Genomic DNA, 21,388 nt, shown 5'->3' on the forward strand with positions numbered 1-21,388 from the left:
GTAAAAAACAAAAATCACAGCATACTTCTTGATAAATGAAGAATTTTAATTAAAATATTGATGTGAAACAGAAAAAAAGAAATTACAATTTTTTCCCCCTGGTTTTCAACCAGCTCTCATTCCAAGGCTTACTTGCAAATATTTGAAAAAGTGCAACAGAAGATAACAGTGACGCGGGCCACAACTTTAAACTCTGCTTCCATAAGCTTTCATTTCCTCCAACAGGAAAAGCCCTTCTAATGAAAGGAAATAAGGAATGCCTTAGCTGTCCTAAAGGGGAATCTCTCCAAGACAGATTTTAACATTCTAGGGATGTTTTCCCTATTTGGATATGAATTTCATTGCCTGGGCCAGACCCCCTCTGTTTCCAAGGTAGAAGTCCAAGGTTCAAAATTACACAGGAGGTTTTCAGATCAGCTTTGGCTGTTTCAGTTTATCTGTCCACACACTACAATCAGGGATCCAGAAAACTGTTATTAAGATGTTTAACAGAATAACCCTAGGCTGGGCAAACATCACCCATTCCCAAAAGGCTAATGTAAAGTTAGAAAAAACACTTGTGAAATGCAGACAGTTCGATTGCATTGTTTCAGGCTGAAAGCACACTTTTCTAAGGAGATTTAGAGAGCCAGAAGGAAAGCACATCTGTTCATTTTCCCACCAATGATACCCTCTCTCCAGATGGTTTTGCAATCACTGCAATTAACAGGAGGACTAGACTGGAACTCCTTGCTCCAAAATGGCTGACAGCCCTCCCCATCTTCCCTGCTGAGCTGAATGTGTTCATATGAACTGCACAGGAAAGAGCAAGGAGGAGTAAACAGCCGCATAACAGGCATTAGCATTATGGAGAGCGAATAAATCACTCAGCCACTGATGGGAAAGGAGACTGGTAAGAGTGAAAAGGAAAGCCAGACTGTCTCAGGGTAGGAAATTGCTTTCTTGTAAACACTCCCTGAGAGATGATGATTTTTTTAAAAAGGTTGTTCATTTTAGTTAAATCTTAATCATCCAAATTAAAATAAGTGTAGACAAAGTACTTAGAAGTGGGTTTATAATATTTCATGACTATCTTTGCCATTAGTAGCACCATGAGAATGCTAGAGTCTTGCTTATGTGCATTAATTATGTAAAGAATTGCTCAGTGAAATCCTCATGAGATTCTAAGTTATACTGGGCCAGCCAGTCGCCCACCCTGCACGCCCTCACTCTGCCGCACTAGTTTCCCATACTGCAGACAGCAACATGGAGGACACAGGAGTCTCCATGCAGCCCCAGTTGGTATATCCACTCCCATGCATGTAGCTGGGAAGCAGGTAGCCACAGCCTTGGTTCCACCACCCCAATGCACCCATCAGCATACCCCTGTCAGCATCAGCTATAGGACCAGTCCAGAGGAAAACTAGAAGCAGACAGACTCTCCAAGTCACAATTCAATTCCTGGACTGCTCTTGGCACAGTGCAATTATGTATGCAGGGCTTATAGCAAAGCCACTCTTGTCCCCAGACTAAGGTCTTGTCTACACTATAACCATTTGTAAGCATTATGATGCCCTGGTGCTATGGAAGAAGGGAACTCTAGCACAGACTGGGGCAGGCATTTTTACCACCATGTTTTTACACTACAGCTTCCTCCTTTTCCATCAGAGCAAAAAATGCTTCCAACTTTCCATGGTACAGACAAACCCTAAGGCCTGGTCTACATGTAAATATTAGATTGACCTAACTACATTGCTCAGAGTTGTGAAAAATTTCACACTCTGCATGACACAGTTAGGCTGAACTAACCCCAGTGCAGACATGGCTAAGAATTCTTCCACTGACCTTGCTACCAGCTCTTGGAGAACTGGATTAACTACATCAAACAGAAAAATCTCTTCTGTTGATGTAGGAAGTGCCTACAATATGGCATGACAGTGGCACAGCTGCAGTGTCATAGCTGCTACAGCTACGTTGTAGACATGGCCTGAACGCTGCAACTGCAAATGCAGTGGAGCTCAGTGAGTGAATGATTACAAGAATGTAATTGAAATTAGACTTACTTATTGTTTATTGCTCCCCCTTGGTCACAGTCACAAGGCCGACATCCATCCATGTCATTGCTCAGGCCCCAGTGTTCAGGCTGCAGAACAATAGGCCATTAATGCTGTAATGAGGTGTTGATTTAAAAGCACTCAGTTTGAACTCTAGGCACATCCCAATTTTAAAAACAATACAAAAAATATATAAAGCCACTGAGCTGCTCACACAAATAGACCTATTTTATCACATAACAACCTCAAGACAGAACCACTATACTCCATCCCATTAACCTGTTTTTACCCAAAGGCCTGAGAACAGAAGATATGCTTTGCCGCACGTCTGAAAGGTTAACGAATCTAAGCTTTGAGGTGAAAAGTAAAGATGAGAGCCAGTTCCAAAGCTGAGGGTTGCTCCTGGAGACCACTCTTCCAACAGCTCCCCCCTCCCTTTAATTAATTAATTAATTATAATTAGCATGAAGAGAGGAATTTTCATAGGAAGCCAAGTCCCCAGTTTACAGTATGCTCAGGAGACAGATTGACATATTCAGATTTCCCACATAGTTTATGGGCTGATAACCATAGACAGACACAAAGCAAAGCTGGACTAGTCACTGCGAAAGCAGACCAATGTATCTGAGATGCTAATGGTCTTAGTGCCCTGATTCACGTGATGTTTTGCGAGTACATGTTTTTTAATCTCCAATAAGTACTCTATAGCAGGGGAGTAGCAAGTTTCACATTTTTTGTATAAAGGGAAAAAAAAAGAGGCACAACACACACTCCTTAGCTATCATAGCCTTGATTGAGGTTTGGGTAAAGGGAGTTAGTCTGATGAAAAACAGAGATATGGCTGGGAAGATCCTCAAGACCCTGGGCCTGATTTCATAGCAGGCCTCTCTTTTTGGCTGCAGCAGTTCTGCGATTTGGTTAGTGGGCAGCACAAGTATTAGATAATCCCAGTGTAAACTGCCTGATAGCAGGAAAGTCAGGCAGCTAGATAGCTAAACATGAACATTTGTTCCCACAATGAACTTCTGGTGCAAAACTGTGCCCCTCAAAATGCAAGTCTAGTTTGAAAAATTGACTCTCTGAATACTAGTGTTCCAATAGTCCTGGCTTGCTCATTCACTGTCGTCACAACACCCTTTCTTTGTCAGTTTACATTCAGAAGTACCCATTTCCATCTGTTCTCTCTCCATGCGTCTGTTCTCAATCACTCACACAAGTCTAGCCCCATTTTACGCTACACTTCCGACACGCCACGCTGCCTCTTTCATATTAGTGTATTTTTCTATTACAAATCTAGTCTTATTGCAAGACTACTTACCAGACACTGCTCACAGTGCCTTCCTGTTGCTAGACGTTTACAATAGCAGCTTCCTGTCTCTGAATCACAAGGATTCCCTCCAGGAAGAGTTCCCAAAGGATTACAGGCACAAGCTATATTGGGAAATACAAGTAAATAAATCAGAACATAGGAGTTTATTTCTATTTTGCACAGTATTTAATACAAATATTTACAGGACAACCATCCTTCATTTCTCAGTGAGCAGTTTTATTGCACATTTCTGTCTGTATTCCTCCCCTACCTCCCTGCCAGATTTCTGTAGACTAAGGGAAGGACTTAAATTGAAACCAAGAAAGGCTTTCTAGTGTTTCAACTGAGTTTACAGTAAGATCACCTAGGAGTTCTGATGGAAGTGGGTGGAATCCAAGCTACCTGAAATCTTCAAATCATGTCCTTCCTTCAATAAAAATCAAGGGCTGCATTAGAAGTTCCTCTTCAAGTGCTTTGGCTCATACATAAAGTAACATTAGTGTATTCCCATTCCATAAATTTTCTACTTACATTGACAACCAAGTGGATTATCTGCACTTAATCCATAGAATCCTTCTTTGCAGAGGTCACAACGTTCCCCTTCCACAAATAATTTACAGCGGCACTGTCCAGCAATAAGGCCAGCAGAGAAGTCAGTGTAGCGATCACATATTCCACCATTTTGGGAGCCAAGTGGGTCACAGTTACATGCTAAAAAGGAAGCATTGCATACACCTTTACTATCTACAGTAACAGAAATACAGTTCTCAGATCTGATTGCTATAGCTCATTAGACACGGCACTGTTTGCATGTGAAGTCACCAAGTGGCCGCTATTTCCCGCTTTTTAAACAAAAAGCAAAGAAGAGAGGCCACACTTACCCCAGGCCTCCCTCAGAAGCATAGAACATCTGTTCACAAATATTCAGTAACTCAAAGGAGAGGAATGGGGCCCAACAATACAGGTGCAGCTGCTTTGGAATTCCTTAGCTGAATGCCTTAGTGATCAAAGTATAGACACAATGCACTTCAACATTCTGAGTGATGGCATTTGCACTTACGCTCACAAATGTTAGGATCTCGTATCTCTCTCTCTGGATGCTGAAAGTAAAATGGTTTGCACTGTTCACAGTTGCGTCCCATTGTGTTATGCTGGCAGTCATCACACACTCCACCACTGGTATTTCCAGTTGCCATGTATACAGCCATATCAAAATGGCACTGGATAGAGTGTCCATTACAATTGCACTCTAAGATCAAAGACAAAAAGAGCAGCTTTACTGAAGTAATATGTTTTCACTAAAGTATTAGTCATGTAAATAATATTTTTACAGTTCATTTAATGCAACAAAAACCTCATGAACCACCAATGTAAAATTCATCAAACTTTAGAAGCAAATAAGAATATAGGATTTAGAATCGGTATTGTATTTAAACATACTTTTACATGCATTACTATGGCGTCCTTCAGCTGGTCTCCATGGTAAGTCATGGTAGAAATCCAAACAGAGTTCACAGTTTAACCCTTTGGTATTATGTCTACACATGCAGTGCCCATGGACCTATCATTTAAAAAAATTAAAAAAAACAAATATAATATGTTTGGTTAAAGAAAATAAGGAGGGGAAAAAGCCAATAAAATACATACAGTGCATTTAAATTGGAATGTACCTCACCATTTCCCATCTACCTAAGTATAACCAGTGAACGTTTGGCATACCCTTACCAACAACCATTGCATCAAAAACACTTAAAGAGGACAATCATATACAGAAAGGGCCAGACTGTGAGTTCCTTGCCTGTGTGAGTAAATGCTCACCCACACAAAGCAGTCCCATTCTCTTCAACGGAATTGCCTGTGTGGATAAATACTCACCAATGAATACAGAGCACACCATTTGGCCCCAAATGCCCTTAGTAACCTATCAGGGCAAAATCATTAATTGTCCATAATCCATTAACATAGGATTAGCCATATCAGAACATAGGGTCATCTACTCTAATACCTTCTCTCCAGCAGTGGATACAGAAGCTTTAGAGGAAAGGGGACAAAGCTCTTCCACACCATAATTGATATTTATCACAATCCTGGCTCAAGCCTCAACATTTACAGAATTACTGGGGAAATCAGACAAGCTGCTCCTGTGACAGTGACAGCCGCCATCTTGGATGACCATGGATTGAATTTGGGAGGAACTCCAGAGCTAGAAGAACATGTCTCTAGAATCTGAGCTCTGCAGGTGGGACTGTAAACAGACCCATAGCTACTGTGGGCTGGGCACAGAGGGGGATAAACACTGCATGCTGACTGGTGGGCTACACTCCCACAAACAAGACCAAAATTTCCTCCCAAGTGTTGAATCTGCTCAAAAGTTTCCCCTCACACTTTGCGTTAACCAAGACAATCTCATCTCCCACAAAATTCCACTTCCCAATACAGCAACCCAAACACACTACTTTCAAGCTGGCAACTCACCCAATCTCTTCCCCGTCCAGCAAAAATCCTACCTGCATCCACTTGGAAAAATCATGGGGAAAACGGACACTGAAGAAAGGAAAATGTACCTGACCTGTTATACAATATTACAACATGCAGGCAGCAGGATTTTCTTCTGCCCTGCTGTTGATCAGTATGTGCACTGACCTCTGAAAATGGATAGCCCTTGTAGTTTTCTTTTTATACTAGTTAACATAAATGCAGTGCTGTTCTTGTTCATTAAAGTGTCTCACCCCTTTGACCCTGCTATTTGCTTCAATAGAAACCTTCAGCGACAAGGTCCATAGGTCAGTTCAATGTTGCATAAAAATACATTCCCTTATATCCATTACAATACTGTTGCCTTTTATTTTTATCAAGTCTTTAATATAATTAGAAAGAAGACATTTCAAGATGTTAAAGTAACTTGAAACTAGTCTCAGCTCTCGGTGTTTGATCAACAACAAAAATTATGAACACTTTTATTGTTTGGAAATTAAGAAGAAAAACAAAGGGCCAAATTCTGCCACTCTTACTGATGTACCTTAGTACTAACTTTAATATATCTTCTCAATGTGAGTAAAGCGGACAGAATCAGGCTCAAGGCATTTTAACATTGTTTTAGTGTGAAAAAGTGTGAGCATTTACCATTCCTTCCACCTCTTCATTAAAACCATCCACTGGTGCACACTCACTGGCATGGCCATAACAGAAACAGTTCCCACGAACCACCATGTCATAAATGGCATAGTAGTACTTTTCTTTGATTTCCATCCTAGAATCCAAGAGGTTGTCTCCCAATGTATGTAACTTGGTGAAACCGATTCTTAAATTTGTGATTTTTAATAGGTCTGCAAGGAAAAAAGCAAACAGTTTCTTGAATTAGGTATTGAGTTCTATGAACCGAAGGAAACCAAGAAAACTGCAGATCATAAATTACGGGAAACCTCACACAGAGCAATTTTCTATGTCAAGATATAATACAATATCTGGGATTGTAAACAAGACTTCATCTTCTTTGAATACAAATTTTCCTCACTGGATCATCCCACTACAAATGCCAGAGATGAATGGTCCCCCCGCCAATATGATCACTACATATACTAGATTAATTTAAACAAAACTGGGATCTATTTTGCTTAGGGTGACCAGATGTCCCGGTTTTACAGGAACAGTCCCGATTTTTGGGTCTTTTTCTTATATAGGCTCCTATTACCCCCCATCCTCTGTCCTGATTTTTCACATTCGCTGTCTGGTCACCCTAATTTTGCTGTTAATTCATACATCCACAGAATATTAATATTAATGGCACATGCATCAGTGCCACAACAGATGCCTTAGTTTTCAACCACATTTCGGATTTAAAATGTAAAATGGGTCCGGGTTAATATTAAGGAAGTGCTGACAGTGAAGTACGAGCTTCAAGGACCGTGTGCATCTTTGGAAGCACTTCAGTTGGAAATTGCAGAAACACTTAGGATGCAAATATAATTATTTTCTTTATATGCCCTCACACCCTTTGAATATAATTAATCGTATTTTGATGGGGAAAAAACAACCATCTTGATCCTATCAAATACAAAGTAACATAGGAAGAGGTCTCGCAGGAAGACAACATTATAGAAATTAATTTGATGTTTGACTCTTTCTGCCCTGATATTATTAAAATCTTGTTTTTCCTTCAGTGTCTGAAAATACCCTTTGCCTAAGCTAATAAAAATAGAATTCCTTATAAATTTCTCTTTTTAAACTTTGGTTAAACAGAAAACATTGAATCAATGTAGCAGCCAGCACACAGCCTTCTACTTGAGTTGTTTTCCTTTGCTGTCTCATCCATGCAGCTTTACACTGTTAGATACTAACTTACACTAAAGCCAAATCCTGTTTTCTTTAGGCATTTTACCGGAAAAAGGACGTTTCTTTTTCAAACTGTATGCTTTCATACAGCAGCAGATTTGTATGTTTGCATTCCTTTGTCCCAATAACTGTAAATAATTGATGCATTAATTTTAATGTGTTAAGAGTCAGTCCTATAATCAGATCAGTGTGGGAAGGCACTCAATAGTGCCAACTCTAAGAACCATGAGTCAGACCCACAAAAATCTGTAGCTTAGCTAAAAATATCATGAAATTTAAAAAAAAAAAAATCATAAATTTGGGGTTCTATTTATCTGCTTTCTTTGGGGGGTATGTCACATTTTCAAGCTCTTCTCTAAAACAATGAGGTTTAGAATTCCCCCCACATGCCTTTTTTTTAAGAAAAATGGAAGTTGAGATTCTCACACAATCCCATAACACCAGGAATTGATCCTTTAAGAAAAACATCAAATATAACGAGACTCATGATAAAAAAAATCATGAGTTGGCAACACTGGTTCTTATCCGCATGTGAAGACCTGGTGTAGTACTAAGGCAGTACTAGATCTGATTTTTTGCTTGTAACTTTCGCATTTTTAAATGAAAAAAAAATTAGTTAGAATGAGAAAGAAAAATAAGCATGTACATACTTTGAATTCTTGGACTATATGGGTCTTCAATTCTAAATGCTGGATCTAAAGCACGATATATGACCTAAAGAAAAATGAAAAATGAAAGAATCAACCTTAAAATAAGGGATCTTGAATTGTTCAGAGAAAAAGTCTTCATTATATATAAAAATAACCTCCAACCTCTCCCTCAGTTGAAGGTTCAATGTCAGAATATCGGGAATCACAAATGATATCATCTACTTTCTTCATGGGTCCAGTTGAAATACCAGGGAAGGAGTTCTCACAGTCATATGCAAAGTATCTATATACTTTCCAGGTTTTTCCAAAATCAGATGATCTTTCTATCAGCATTGCAGCTGGGCGGAAGGTCTTTAAAAAAAACAAAAATAAAAAACAGCAAATGTTTATATACTATTAAATATTATTTGGAATCAATTATTAGAAGGAGCAACTCATGTGCCTAGATTTCAAGACATCTTCTATAGACAGATATTTTTTCTATTTCTTCCCAATTTTCTTTTTACTACTGCTACTACACACTCAGTGTTTGGAGACAGACTATGGTATGGCCTTCATCTGAATCATGCAAATCAAATTAGAGAGTATCTTTAGAATGATAATGATATTTAGTAATTACAGGTACACAGACATTTAAACATACTCATAATGCAACACACAAACTTAGAACAAAGGATTGTTTACTGTAACCTACTAAGACTTCAGATTCCTATTTAAAATGAAGGTAAGAGAGAAATACTTGAAGAATGATCATTATTTTTTATGGTCAGTGAAAAAAGTGCAGATCCTCCAGTTACTATAGCTCCTCATTTTCTCTCCCAGTCAGTCCTGGCTCACAGGAAGATCTAACAGGCCCCTCATTTCCTGTCACACTGGGCGGGGACTGGAAAGATGGAGCACAGAGAGGGGAATCCAGTTATACATACTGTATTTCCCCTTCCTTATCCTTGGTCTCTTGTCAAGTCACACATATAGAACAATGGTAATATTTTTCCATCTGCCTCTCTAGTATCTGTCTTAGGGTGACCAGGGGTCCGGTTTTCAGCAGGATAGTCCCTACGTGTCCTGGGGCACTGTGCTGTGCCCCGGAAGCGGCCAGCAGGTCCGGCTCTTAGGTGTGTGGGGAGGGGGCGGGGGGGAAAAGGCGCTCAGCGTGCTGCGAGCATCGGCTCTCTGCTGGGGGGGGCGGTGCCTTCAGCCGTGGAGCCTCCCCACCTAGATGCCAGACCTGCTTCCGGCGCGCTGCATGGAGCCAGGACAACCTGGCAGCCTGCCTTAGCCCTGCTGTACTGCTGACCAGGAGCCGCCTGAGGTCAGCCTGAGCCCCATCCCCAAGCCCCATCCCCCTACCCCATCCCCCAAACCCAGAGCCCCCTCCTGCACCCCAAACCTCTCATTCCTGGCACCAGCCCAGAGCCTGCACCCCCAGCCCAGAGCCTGTGCCCCCTCCTGCACCCATACCCCCCTCCTACACTCCAATCCTCATCCCTGAGCCCTCCCGAAACCCAGAACCCTCTTCTCCACTCGAGCCTGCACCACCAGCCCAGAGCCCTCACTCCCCTGCACCCCAACCCCATCCCAGCCCAGAGCCCCCTCCCACACCCTGAACCCCTCATCACTAGCCCCACCCCAGAGCCCTCATCCCCTCCTGCATCCCAACCCCCTGCTTCAACCTGCAGCCCCCTCCTGCACTCCAAATCCCTTGGCCCCACCCTCAGCCTGGAGCCCCCTCCTACACCCCAAACCCTTCATCCCCAGCCCCACCCCAGAGCCCGTACCCTCAGCTGGAGCCCTCACCCCTCCCGCAACCCAACCACCTGCCCCAGCCCAGGGAAAGCGAGTGAGGGTGGAGGAGAGCAAGCCACAGAGGGAGGGGGAATGTAGTGTGTGGGGGTGGGGCAGGGCCTCAGGGAAGGGGCAGGGCTCGAGTGTTCAGTTTTATGCAATTAGAAAGTTGGCAACCCTAATCTGTCTGCATTATCTTTCTTAGTGCTCTAACAATTGTCTTGTTGGTTGAATAAGCAACTGAAACTGGTCTTTTCCCCACCAGGTTGAGAAGTTCCTCATCAGCCAGTTTTATAAGACTCTACTCCCAGGATCCATAATGACTCTGCTTTAACGCACTTTGACCAAACGTTGACACAGTCTGATATAAAATAAAGAAATGATTAGATTGTATGAATAGCTTTTCTCCTTACCTACCAGCATTTCAAACAATTAAATTAATTATAATTAGCTAATGAGATAAATAAATAAAAGATTCTTAACCCAAACCCCCACCTTAAAAATGTCAATGTAGAAAGCATTGAAATATTAGGATCATTCACAATATGAACTGAACTTTTACATTCAATTATCAGTTTAATATACGGCTTGCATCAAGAGGACAATGTCAGCAATAGTTTGTTCATTTGTTTTATATATGTGGGCAAGATCCTCCAAAAGCCAAACACAAAAGTATTTCTATCACAGTTTTAAAATGTATTACTGCTTAGCTGAAATAATGATCCACATTACTAACTATATAATCCCTCACAATCACACTCAAATGCAAACCCTTCACTCTGATTTCATAGAATCATAGAATATCAGGGTTGGAAGGGACCTCAGGAGGTCATCTAGTCCAACCCCCTGCTCAGAGCAGGACCAATCCCCAAATAAATCATCCCAGCCAGGGCTTTGTCAAGCCTGACCTTAAAAACCTCTAAGGAAGGAGATTCCACCACCTCCCTAGGTAACCCATTCCAGTGCTTCACCACCCTCCTAGTGAAATAGTTTTTCCTAATATCCAACCTAGACCTCCCACACTGCAACTTGAGACCACTGCTCCTTGTTCTGTCATCTGCCTCCAGATCATTAACAAAGATATTGAACAAAACTGGCCCCAGGACCAACCCTTGGGGCACTCCGCTTGATACCAGCTGCCAACTAGACATGGAGCCATTGATCACTACCTGTTGAGCCCAACGATCTAGCCAGCTTTCTAGCCACCTTATAGTCCATTCATCCAGCTCATACTTCTAACTTGCTGGCAAGAATACTGTGGGAGACAGTATCAAAAGCTTTGCTAAAGTCAAGGAATAACACATCCACTGCTTTCCCCTCATCCACAGAGCCAGTTATCTCATCACAGAAGGCACCTAGATTTCACCCAGACTATTACACATCAAACCAATAGGCATATATGAAGCATTAAAATAGTCTATTGTGGTATTTGTCCATAAAAAAGGTACAAGATCAGAGTAAAGTTTTGCATTTGAGTGTAAAGCAGCCTTCATTCAAAATTAACCAAGTTTTTTGGTGGAAGGGAATTTCCCAGGCTTTTTAGGAAGTACCTGATGACTATTCAGATGAATAGCCATCAACAATTATATGTATTATTATTCATAATTTGTATTAACACTTAGAAACCTCAGTATTAGCCCAGAGCCCCATTCTGTTAGGCACTGTAAAAAAGAACAAAAAGGTAGTGTCTTCCCAAAGATCTTATAATCGAAGGATCCTTACTATGTAGGGTTGCCAGGCGTCTGGTTTTCAACTGGAATAGCCAGTCAAAAAGGGACCCTGGCGGTTCTGGTGGGCACCGCTGACAGGGCCATTAAAAGTCCGGTTGGCAGATCCTAGGCTTATGGGTGGCCAGGGAGGCTCTGCACACTGCCCCCGCCCCGAGTGCTGGCTCTGCAGCTCCCATTGGCCAGGAACAGCGACGAATGGAAGCTGTGGGGGTGGCACCTGTGGGTGAGGACAGCATGCAGAGCCTCTCCAGCCACCCATGCGCCATGGGGCCGCAGGGACCTGGTGGCTGCTTCCTGAGAGCCGTGGTAAGTGCCGCTGGGACCCTGCACCCCGAATCCCCTCCTGCACTCCAACCCCCTGCCCGAGCCCAGAGTCCTCTCCTGCACCCAAACTCAGTCATGGAGCCCACACCCCCACCTCACCACTCTGCCCCAGCCTTGAGACCCCTCTTGCACCCTAAACCCCTCATCCCCACCCCCATCCAGAGCCTATACCCCAACCTCCTGCCCCAGCCCAGTGAAAGTGAGTGAGGGTGGGAGAGAGTGAGCCATGGAGAGAGGGTAGATAGAGCAAGTGAGGGCAGAGCCTCGGGGAAGGGATGTTTGGTTTTGTGCGATTAGAAAGTTGGCAACCCTATTACTATGCCTATCACATAGCCCTGCAACCCCTTGCATTGCCACATTCTTCCTCCTGTCCCTTGCACCACAATCCTCCGTGCACAGACTAATTTTCCCCAGGCTCACTCCCCTTGTGCAATCCTGTTCCCTCATGCACCAATCCAGTCCTCCTTAATAAATCTCTCCTTCCATCTTTCACCATGACCCCATACAGCCCTACAACATTCAGTTTTTAAATCCTAATACACACAGATATTTATACATACCGGTGTTTAGAAGCTGAGTTTGGTAAGGAAATATGGGGGCATGGTGGGAGGGGGGGCCACCCTGTGGGAGAGCAACATGTGATGGGTAGTGGTGGAAGCAGAGGTGTGTGTTTGAGATGGGAGCCCAGGGATATTATAGGGATATCTACAGTTGTCCTAGAAAGTTAGCATGTAAAATGTAAAGATTACATTCAGCTACAGAGGTCACTACTAATGCCTCCATAATAAAATGTACTTTGAGACACATGGTACGTAATCTGTCATTCCAGGACATCTGTTTGAAAGGAAACAAAGGCACAGATTTCCTCTTGGAGACATTTTCATTTGTCAAGTGAAAATGATTGCTAACAAAACAAAAAAAAACTTGCTTTTACGTTGATTTTGATAATGATATTGTAAAATACAAAGAACAAACAAATAACCCAAAGCACAGTTTTTGCACACTTCCACAATCTTGAAATCTAAAAGAATGGTAAGACCTCACAGTTCCATTTTTGCTGCAAAAGCCCAAAATATAAAATGCAAGTGAGCAACAGAAGACCGCTTTAATCTCTTATTTTATGAGTTTTGGATTTATTCAAAGCAGAAACGTATGTTTATGCAAAGATCATTGATTAAAAATTTGAAACCAACAGACTTATGAAGTCCATCTCCCGGGCATTCCAATATTAATAACATTTTTAATACATTTATTAAGGCCTGTATCTTCAAATCTGGAACATTATATATAACCAGTTAAGCCCACAACTGCCCTCCATGACAGATGTTAGATTACACAGTGCTCCAGTTTGTGATTTGTGAGAATGCTATGGATTCTTTACCTTGAAGGTCATAATGAGATGAGTGAAATGGAATTCAGCTTCCAGATCCAGTTGGAGTGTTACATTTTCTAAACCTAAAGGCAGAAAAAGGAAATTCTATGGTAAACAGGAACATTTCTCAGCAATAACTTCATTATTTTCCTAAGAGACCTTCATTCTGGTAATATAAGGACCTTTTTTTTGACTTTGGCTGTTATGTTGTGATAGAACAACATATGGATTAGCACTATAACAAACATTAGGGAATTGCGGTGAAGACGCTGAAGATATAGTGTTTGCAAACTTCCTAAACATCACATTACATGGGATTGCCAATTGGAGATATTATTTCTTATACAGTGCTGTACGTGTATTTGGTCTGTATGGCATTTAACATATTTCACTTTACCCCCATACTTGAGGTATTTTAAGTATCATTACCCCATTTTACATTTACATTTTACAGTACCCCATTACTCAGGTACGGGGAGGTTAAGTAATTCACACACAATGCAGAACTAGTCTGGTATCAGGCCTTCCGCAGAGGCCTCTAGCTGATGCTTTAGAAGAAAACGAAAAACTCCACAGTCCACCAAGGATGAAGCCCTGGCCCTCACTTCGCTTTGCATGGGCAAAAAGCCTGATGTGCAATGGAAATGAACCGTAATTCTTTCTGCTAGGAGCTGGACTGCTGAGATCTCGTGCAGGGGGGTTCTGGAATTCTGCAAATGGCTCTCAGCCTAGGAACATGGGTGTTTGGGGCAGCCTATTCGTCAGGCGAGGGCCTGGATTAACTGGATTAGTATGAACAAACTTTCCTAAACCCCATGTAGGTCCTCTGCTCAAAGTCCATTTAATTCTAGTTTTACAGACAAGGATATTGATTACACTTATAGCCAGTTACACAAAGCTGCATAACGGAAGGAGCTGGGGCAGTGGTCCCCAATGTAGTGCCTGCGGGCGCCCTGGCACCTGCCGGGGCATCTATGTGCGCCTGCGTACTGGCCGGCGGACAATAATCCACCGAAATGCCACCGATAAGCAGCATCATCCAGAGGCATTGCCGTTGAAATGCCGCTGATTTTCGGCAGCATTTCGGGGGCGACGCCTCTGGATGATGCCGCTTCTCAGTGGTATTTCGGCAGATGCTCATCTGTCGGCCATGGTCCTCGGTGGCTCGTAGTCCGGCGCTCGGCAGATGAAAAAGGTTGGGGACCATTTTGCTGGAGGATTCTTTCCTGTCCCCTGTGCCAATCAGCATACACCCAAAGCATGAGACTGGATTACCCTTATCTTGGTTTGCATTACAGAACTAAAGTGCCTAGATAGAGGCAGATGCAAAAAGATAGCTGGGGGACTGGAAGTGGCCTCCCTTATAATGCCCTGATGAGAAGCCCTGCCCCCTCTCTCAGCTGCTGATAAGACTGAGGGTGATGGAATTCATACCATAGCAGTGATGCTGGACACTGGCTGAGGGCTCCAGTTCTAGTATCAGCCTCTGGCAGTGGGTATCTCCAGTTGTAAGACACACACCCCTCCCCCCAACCTCTGCTTGTATATATATTTAAACTTTCCCTTGATTTTTTTTTTAGTAGTTTAAAACAATAATGAACTGTATTTGCTTTTTTCTCTTTGCTGCTGCCTGAGTGCATACTTCCGGTTCCAAATGAGGCATGTAACTGACTGGCCAGTTCGTAACACTGGTGTTCATAACTCTGAGGGTGTACTATATCATGAAACTGCCATTGTCCTGGTCAGTTTTACACTTGCCTACAACTTCCTGAACATCAGCAGTGAAACCCAGCCGATTCTTGCTAATTTCACTCAGAGGCTCCTTGGGGAAACTATGAGCAGAAGCAGAAGCATAGGAGCCCTTTGTCTACACAGTTAGAGATTGCACTGCAGGGTTCACAGTGGAAAGATTATTTTTGTAACCATAAGGGATAGAAGCCTACAACTGTTTTTCAAATGAAAGGTTAAATTTTACAGAAATTGACTATTCAGGTCTCCTCACTCACTAATGAAAGCTTTCCAACTTACCAGCGGCAAGAAAGAGATTTTTGAAGTTGTATAACTATAAATTATCAAAATGTTAGGACTGTATACTGAAGGAAGATAACACAAACAGTTATTTGATACATGTGAAAAGATCTTTTGAAACAGCTGGAAAGTCATTACATTCTAGTTTGTAGCATAAAAAACAAATAAAAATGATTTGGAGTGGGGGAGGGAAGGAAGACAAGTAGAATAACCCAAGGAAAGTATGGAACTTTCCAATATTTAAACAGCTATAATGTTGTGTGGAACACACAGTAATATAACTATCCTTGCTGCTTTATGTCTACATGGAGAAAGAAAGAATCATTTGTTGTTTATTTTTGAGGGACATTTGCATGTCCTTATAAGCTAAAACTTTTCTGTTGGTAAGTTGCCAAGTCTATCGCAAAAAACATGAGTTATCTGGAATGCTAAACTAGAAACAGTGGAGACAGATAGCTAGCTGGATTAATCTCACTTGTTAAAAAGGACATCATGTAAACTTCTTTTTAGTGGGTTAATAAGAGTTTTTCAAAACATCACAGTGTTCGTTAAGTTACAATAAGAGCCTTTGCCAACATATTTGCCAAATACTATGCCTTCCAAACTCCTTTTTTTTAAAAAAAGAGTATCTTAGGAGTTTTAGGATTGGATGGCCTATCTTGAGGAAATTCAGGCAGACTGAGAGCACAGCTGTAAAAGGAAAAAGGAATGGCTTATTATGGAAAGAAATTTTAGAGGGAAAAATACCCCACAAAACTAATGTGTGTGGTTTTTATTTGCTTTGATTTGCTTGCTTTGTTCATCTGGCAGATGAATACATAGCCTTAGCAGAGAAATGAGGTGATAGTGAATATTGAGAGAGTGGCACTGATTCTTCCATCCTCCTGAAGGGCAGAAGCCAAAGTGGTTTTAAGCTATAGCAGTCCTGTCCAGCCTGCGGCATAGGCTGTACCAGCCTCAGGGTACCTGGGTGACAACGGCTGGAGCACTGTGCACTCTAGCCATACCTCCTCCCTCCACTGACAGGCATGCTAGGCGAGGCTGGGAGAAACAACAGTGTACAGCTGTTCTGGCTGCTCTGTACTGGGATGTTCCTTGGGGGCTGTTTCCTCCCCCTTTGCTCATTCCACTAAGCAAAAGAGATTTGGGCACAATATATATTAAAAAAAAAACTATATATTTTTAAAAAACCATGATAAGAGACTCCTTAAAGTTTATATTATACTTTTTCCAGCACTCATAAAGTTCATAAGACTTTGTTTATAATAAAACATCACTCAGGTATAAATCAAAGAATCTAGCTTTACCAAGGGATCTGTGCTTAACACGCTAATGCTCCATGCAGTACTAACAACTAGGCAGACAACCCTTCAAACAACAACAAAACATACTGGAATCTTTAAGTCAATCAAGGGTGGTGACCAACTATGTTCACTAGAAATGATCTCCAGATGAACTACATACCATTTTCTGACTGCCACCACAGCTTGAGACGGTTTGGAGCAAATGTTGTGACCACATTTTCAATAAGATGGCTATCAGAGTTGAGAGTCTCGTGGAAGGGGAACTTGGAATTGCACGTGAAACATTTTTTGTCCTCCTAAAATAATAAGACAATTAACGTATTAGTCTTAGCGTTGGTTATTGTATCAAACAAAGTAATAGTTGTTCCCTGAAGATAAACATATTTTGCATTAATGTTATGTTTGGCTCTTTGTGCCTGTTGAAGAATAACTCCAAAAGATTTATTTTTTACTTTAAAAATTAAAGAAAGCATCACTTACTCTTAAATTAATACGAGTAACTTGAAGGCCAAAGGGGAAAACATGACAGGAATTAAATAAGCTTTTCATTTTATTGGAAGTGTGTTTTACTTAAAACTAATTCCAGGGACTATCCCTGGGAATAAGTACTCCCCAGCACAATTCATAAGTGAATATTAATGTTTACAGAAAACTATTCAACTGATTTATGCTGAAACTTAGACCCAGAAACAACAAGTTCAAATGCTCTGTAGTGTTTGCTTCTTCCAGTTACAGGTATCCTGGACAAAGCCATGTGCAGCTCAAAGTCCCCTGTAAAGCTTTAGTGTAGGTCCAATTTACTAGGGTGGAATTTCACGACTGAGTCCAAATTTTCAAGCACATACTTAGGATGAGCACAAATGCAACCCTAACTTTGCATGCAGCCCCATGTTGCATCTGTTTGAAATCATGGGCCTGAGTGACTAACCCTCCTCCACACAACAAGTGTAACATAACAGCTATTATTATCTATTCATTTGTATTGTAAAGGTGCCTAATATGTCAGAGCCCACTTGTGACAGACATTGCATAGACGTAACAAAGAGACAGTCCCTGCCCAAAGAAGTTTACATCTTAATTTAAAATGAGAGACAATAGATAGATATGACAGACCAACAGGGGGAGCCCGAGATAACGGTAAAACAGCGTGAATATGCAGCTGGTCACAGTCCAGGAGCCACTAACTATTGTCAAGTGTTATGTGGGCATCCTGGCTCAGGTGGGTTTTACAGAGACATTCAAAAGAGGACAATGTGGTGGTATTGTGGATTTTTTACTGGGCGCTCTTTCCATAGCATAAGGGGCAGCATGGGAAAAAGCACAATCGTGCATGTCCAAAAAATGGAGAAACAGGCAGTTCAAGATGGCATTGTTGGCAGAGTGGAGGCTACATTCACATTCACTCAACTCTTAATAAAACAGCACCTCAGCAGTCATGGATCTGAGCATTAGAGACGTTGCTGTAGTATAAAGTAAGTGATGCTGTTTCACACAATTCAGTGCCAGTTATGGTGCCCTTTTCCTGGTAGTCCCCAGGCACAGAGTTCATACTCCACAAGCCCTCTGTCATTCCTGCCATGAGCAAACAAATCAAGACAAGTCTCTTTGGTCTGTGTATCCTCCCAATTCCTTAGGCATGTCCCTATCATCTTCTCATACAGTCAGATTATTTGGGCTAATCTATATGAGCACTCTCAAACCAGCCAGACGAGGGGTCCCAAATATAGATCCAGATCTCCCGCCGCTGAAATCAGGGTCAAAGCTGTCTGTTCCCTAAGGTTTGCCAGAGAGAGGTGAGGGGTCTCAGCATCTTTCAGAATCCCCCTTCTAACCATGTCTTTTCTGCCACACTCTGCACCTTCGAGGGGGAGGGGCAGAGGGACGAAAGCAGCTAAGGATACAATGCTGACTCAGAATATTTAGTTGCAAGAATAAAAATAAGGGAACACTTGAAATCTTGCAAGGTATGTCAGAAATTTTACTATAGCCATACTGGGGCCCAATCCTGCAAAGTGCTGAGCACACACTATCAAACTAAACGAGCTGACACGACACGTTTGTTCAAGTATACTAAGGAGCAATATACTTTGGGCCAAATTCTATGGTCCTGAATGGAACAAGACTCCCACTGCTTTCAGAGGGAGTTTTGCTCCATCTAAAAAGCGGCAAAGAGTCCTGTGGCACCTTATAGACACACTGGAGCATAAGCTCCAGTATGTCTGTTAGTCTATAAGGTGCCACAGGCAGGGCCAGTACAACCATTTAGGTGACCTAGGTGGTCACCTAGGCCACTGGCATTTGGGGGGCACCATTTTCTTTGGCAGCGACTGCAGTGGCCAGATCTTCGGCCACCATGGTGGCCGCTGGCATTTAGGAGGAGGGAGCTGGACAGGGGAGCACAGGGAGGGCTGACTGCATCAAGTAAGGGTGGGGGGGCGGCACGCAGGGCAACTCCCCGCCCCAGCTCATCTCTGCCCCGCCTCCTCCCTGAGCACACTGTGGCCGCTTCATTTCTCCCACCTCCCAGGATTGCGGCGCCTAAGCTGATTGGCACCACAAGCCTGGAAGGTGGGAGAAGTGAAGCAGCGGCGGCATGCTCGGGGTGCTCGTGCGTGGAGCAGGAGTGAGCTGGGGCGGGGGAGGTGCCTCAGGGCGGAGGGTGGGGAGCTGCCGCAAGGGGGTGCCTCAGGACGGAGGGTGGGAAGCTGCCATGGGGAGGGCCTCAGGACGGAGGGTGGGAAGCTGCCATGGGGAGGGGGACACCTCAGGGCAGGGGCACCGGGGGGGGGAGGAGGGGAGGGAGCAAGGTGGAAGTTTTGCCTAGGGCGCGAAACATCCTTGCACCAGCCCTGGCCACAGGACTCTTTGTCGCTTTTTACAGATCCAGACTAACATAGATACCACTCTGATACTTGCTCCACTTAGAACAACAGAATTTGGGCTAGTGTTCTTGACATTGTAAACTCAGGTTGAGATTATTTATCTACTTTCACATGTAATATAGCTCCATTTATACTGACTGGGTTTTTTACATGTCCCTTCTGTCTTGGAAACCTGGAATGTGCTAGACTATTTTTCCACATAAATTCATATTTTCTTTGTTTTACTTGAAGACATACAGATTTAACTACCTCCCCCCCCATGCCAGAATTTAAACTATAAATGTAATTACATACTGACTTTGATTCAGGAAGTAGTCTAGACGGCTCTGTACAAGCCCGAAGAAGTATGAATTGAACTCTCTGTGCCACATTCTTACTTATCGAGTTAAATTGAGTTTAAATGTATAAGTACACTATGGGTGCAAATAGCTAGGCATGCTATTTATACTGCCTCTATATCACAGAATCAGAGAAATCTGTGCTGGAGCGGACCTTGAGAGGTCATCTAGCCCATCCCCCTACAATGAGGCAGGACAAATGTTTGTCTAACCTGTTCTTAAGGGGATTCCACAACCTCCCTTGGAAACCTATTCCTGTACTGTACTATCCTTACTGTTATAAAGTTTTTCTTAATATCTAACCTACATTTTCTGTGGTACAGATTAAGGCCATTAGTTCTTGCCCTACTTTCAGTGGACATGGAGAACATTTGATTGATCACTGTCCTCTTAACAGCTCTTAACATATTTAAAGACTTATCAGGTCCTTCTTTACCTCCCTTCCCCCCAGTCTTCTTTACTCAAGACTAAACATGAACATTTTTTTAAAACTTTCCTCATAGATCAGGTTTTCTAAGGCTGTTATCATTTTTGTCAATCTCGTCTGGATTCTTTCTAAGTTGTCCACATCTTTCTTGAAGTGTGGCACCCAAAATCGGACACAGTACTCGAGCTGAGATCTCACCAGTGCTGGGTAGAGCAGAACAATTACCTGCTGTGTCTTATATATGACATATACCCCAGAACAGCATTAGCCTTTTTTGCAACTGCATCCCATTGTTGACTCATACTTAATATATGATCCATTAAAACCCCTGATCCTTTTCAGAAATACTACTGCCAGTGGTGGCACTAGGCCTAAGCAGACTAAGCAATTGCTTAGGGCCCCAAGCAACTCAAGGGCCCCTTATTTAATATAACACTCAATATATTGTTCATCTTATTTCATGTAGCATTTTTACAAATGTATTTGTGTATGTTGTGTTGGTAGTATTTTTAATACTAAATAATGCAGTTACCATTGGCCAAATTACATACAAGAACATTTTGTGTTTAAATTCACCTGAACTACTATACTTCTAATCTGACTAGCACAAAAGATTCATCACTGTTAGAGGGAGGAGGGATCCAGCTCCCAGCCCCTGCAGGGTTGTTCCATACAGAATTTTCCTGGCTTTGGACAGTCTAGTTTTAAATGTCACATGTGATGGGGAATCTCTCAAGAGGGCTGGGTGATGATCACCGCTTTCATGGCCATGCTGGGTGTTCACTGTTTTGCAGAGCTGGGGGCGAGGAAGGCTCTGTTTCAGGATCAGAGCTTGGGGGAACAGGGGAATGGGAGGTGCCAGAGGCTAGCACTA

General features: G+C 42.5%; 2 protein-coding genes across 2 annotated transcripts in view; one reads left to right on the top strand and one right to left on the bottom strand.

Moving 5' to 3' along the window:
* Window positions 1-21,388, top strand: part of DLD (dihydrolipoamide dehydrogenase) — a 235,916-nt gene that overhangs the window by 76,666 nt on the left and 137,862 nt on the right. The gene's annotated exons all lie outside the window — the stretch shown is intronic.
* The window catches only part of LAMB1 (laminin subunit beta 1), a 70,341-nt gene that overhangs the window by 47,883 nt on the left and 1,070 nt on the right, over window positions 1-21,388 (bottom strand). Inside the window, exons 3-12 of the mRNA XM_050936015.1 lie at window positions 17,028-17,163; window positions 13,545-13,618; window positions 8,487-8,675; window positions 8,325-8,388; window positions 6,466-6,668; window positions 4,783-4,903; window positions 4,403-4,591; window positions 3,874-4,053; window positions 3,352-3,464; window positions 2,043-2,122 (exon numbers count right to left, since the gene is read on the bottom strand). Coding sequence (XP_050791972.1) covers window positions 2,043-2,122; window positions 3,352-3,464; window positions 3,874-4,053; window positions 4,403-4,591; window positions 4,783-4,903; window positions 6,466-6,668; window positions 8,325-8,388; window positions 8,487-8,675; window positions 13,545-13,618; window positions 17,028-17,163 — 1,349 coding nt within the window. The remainder of the gene's footprint in view (window positions 1-2,042; window positions 2,123-3,351; window positions 3,465-3,873; window positions 4,054-4,402; window positions 4,592-4,782; window positions 4,904-6,465; window positions 6,669-8,324; window positions 8,389-8,486; window positions 8,676-13,544; window positions 13,619-17,027; window positions 17,164-21,388) is intronic.

This window comes from Gopherus flavomarginatus, chromosome 1, assembly GCF_025201925.1.
Source record: "Gopherus flavomarginatus isolate rGopFla2 chromosome 1, rGopFla2.mat.asm, whole genome shotgun sequence".
NCBI lineage: Eukaryota > Metazoa > Chordata > Testudines > Testudinidae > Gopherus > Gopherus flavomarginatus.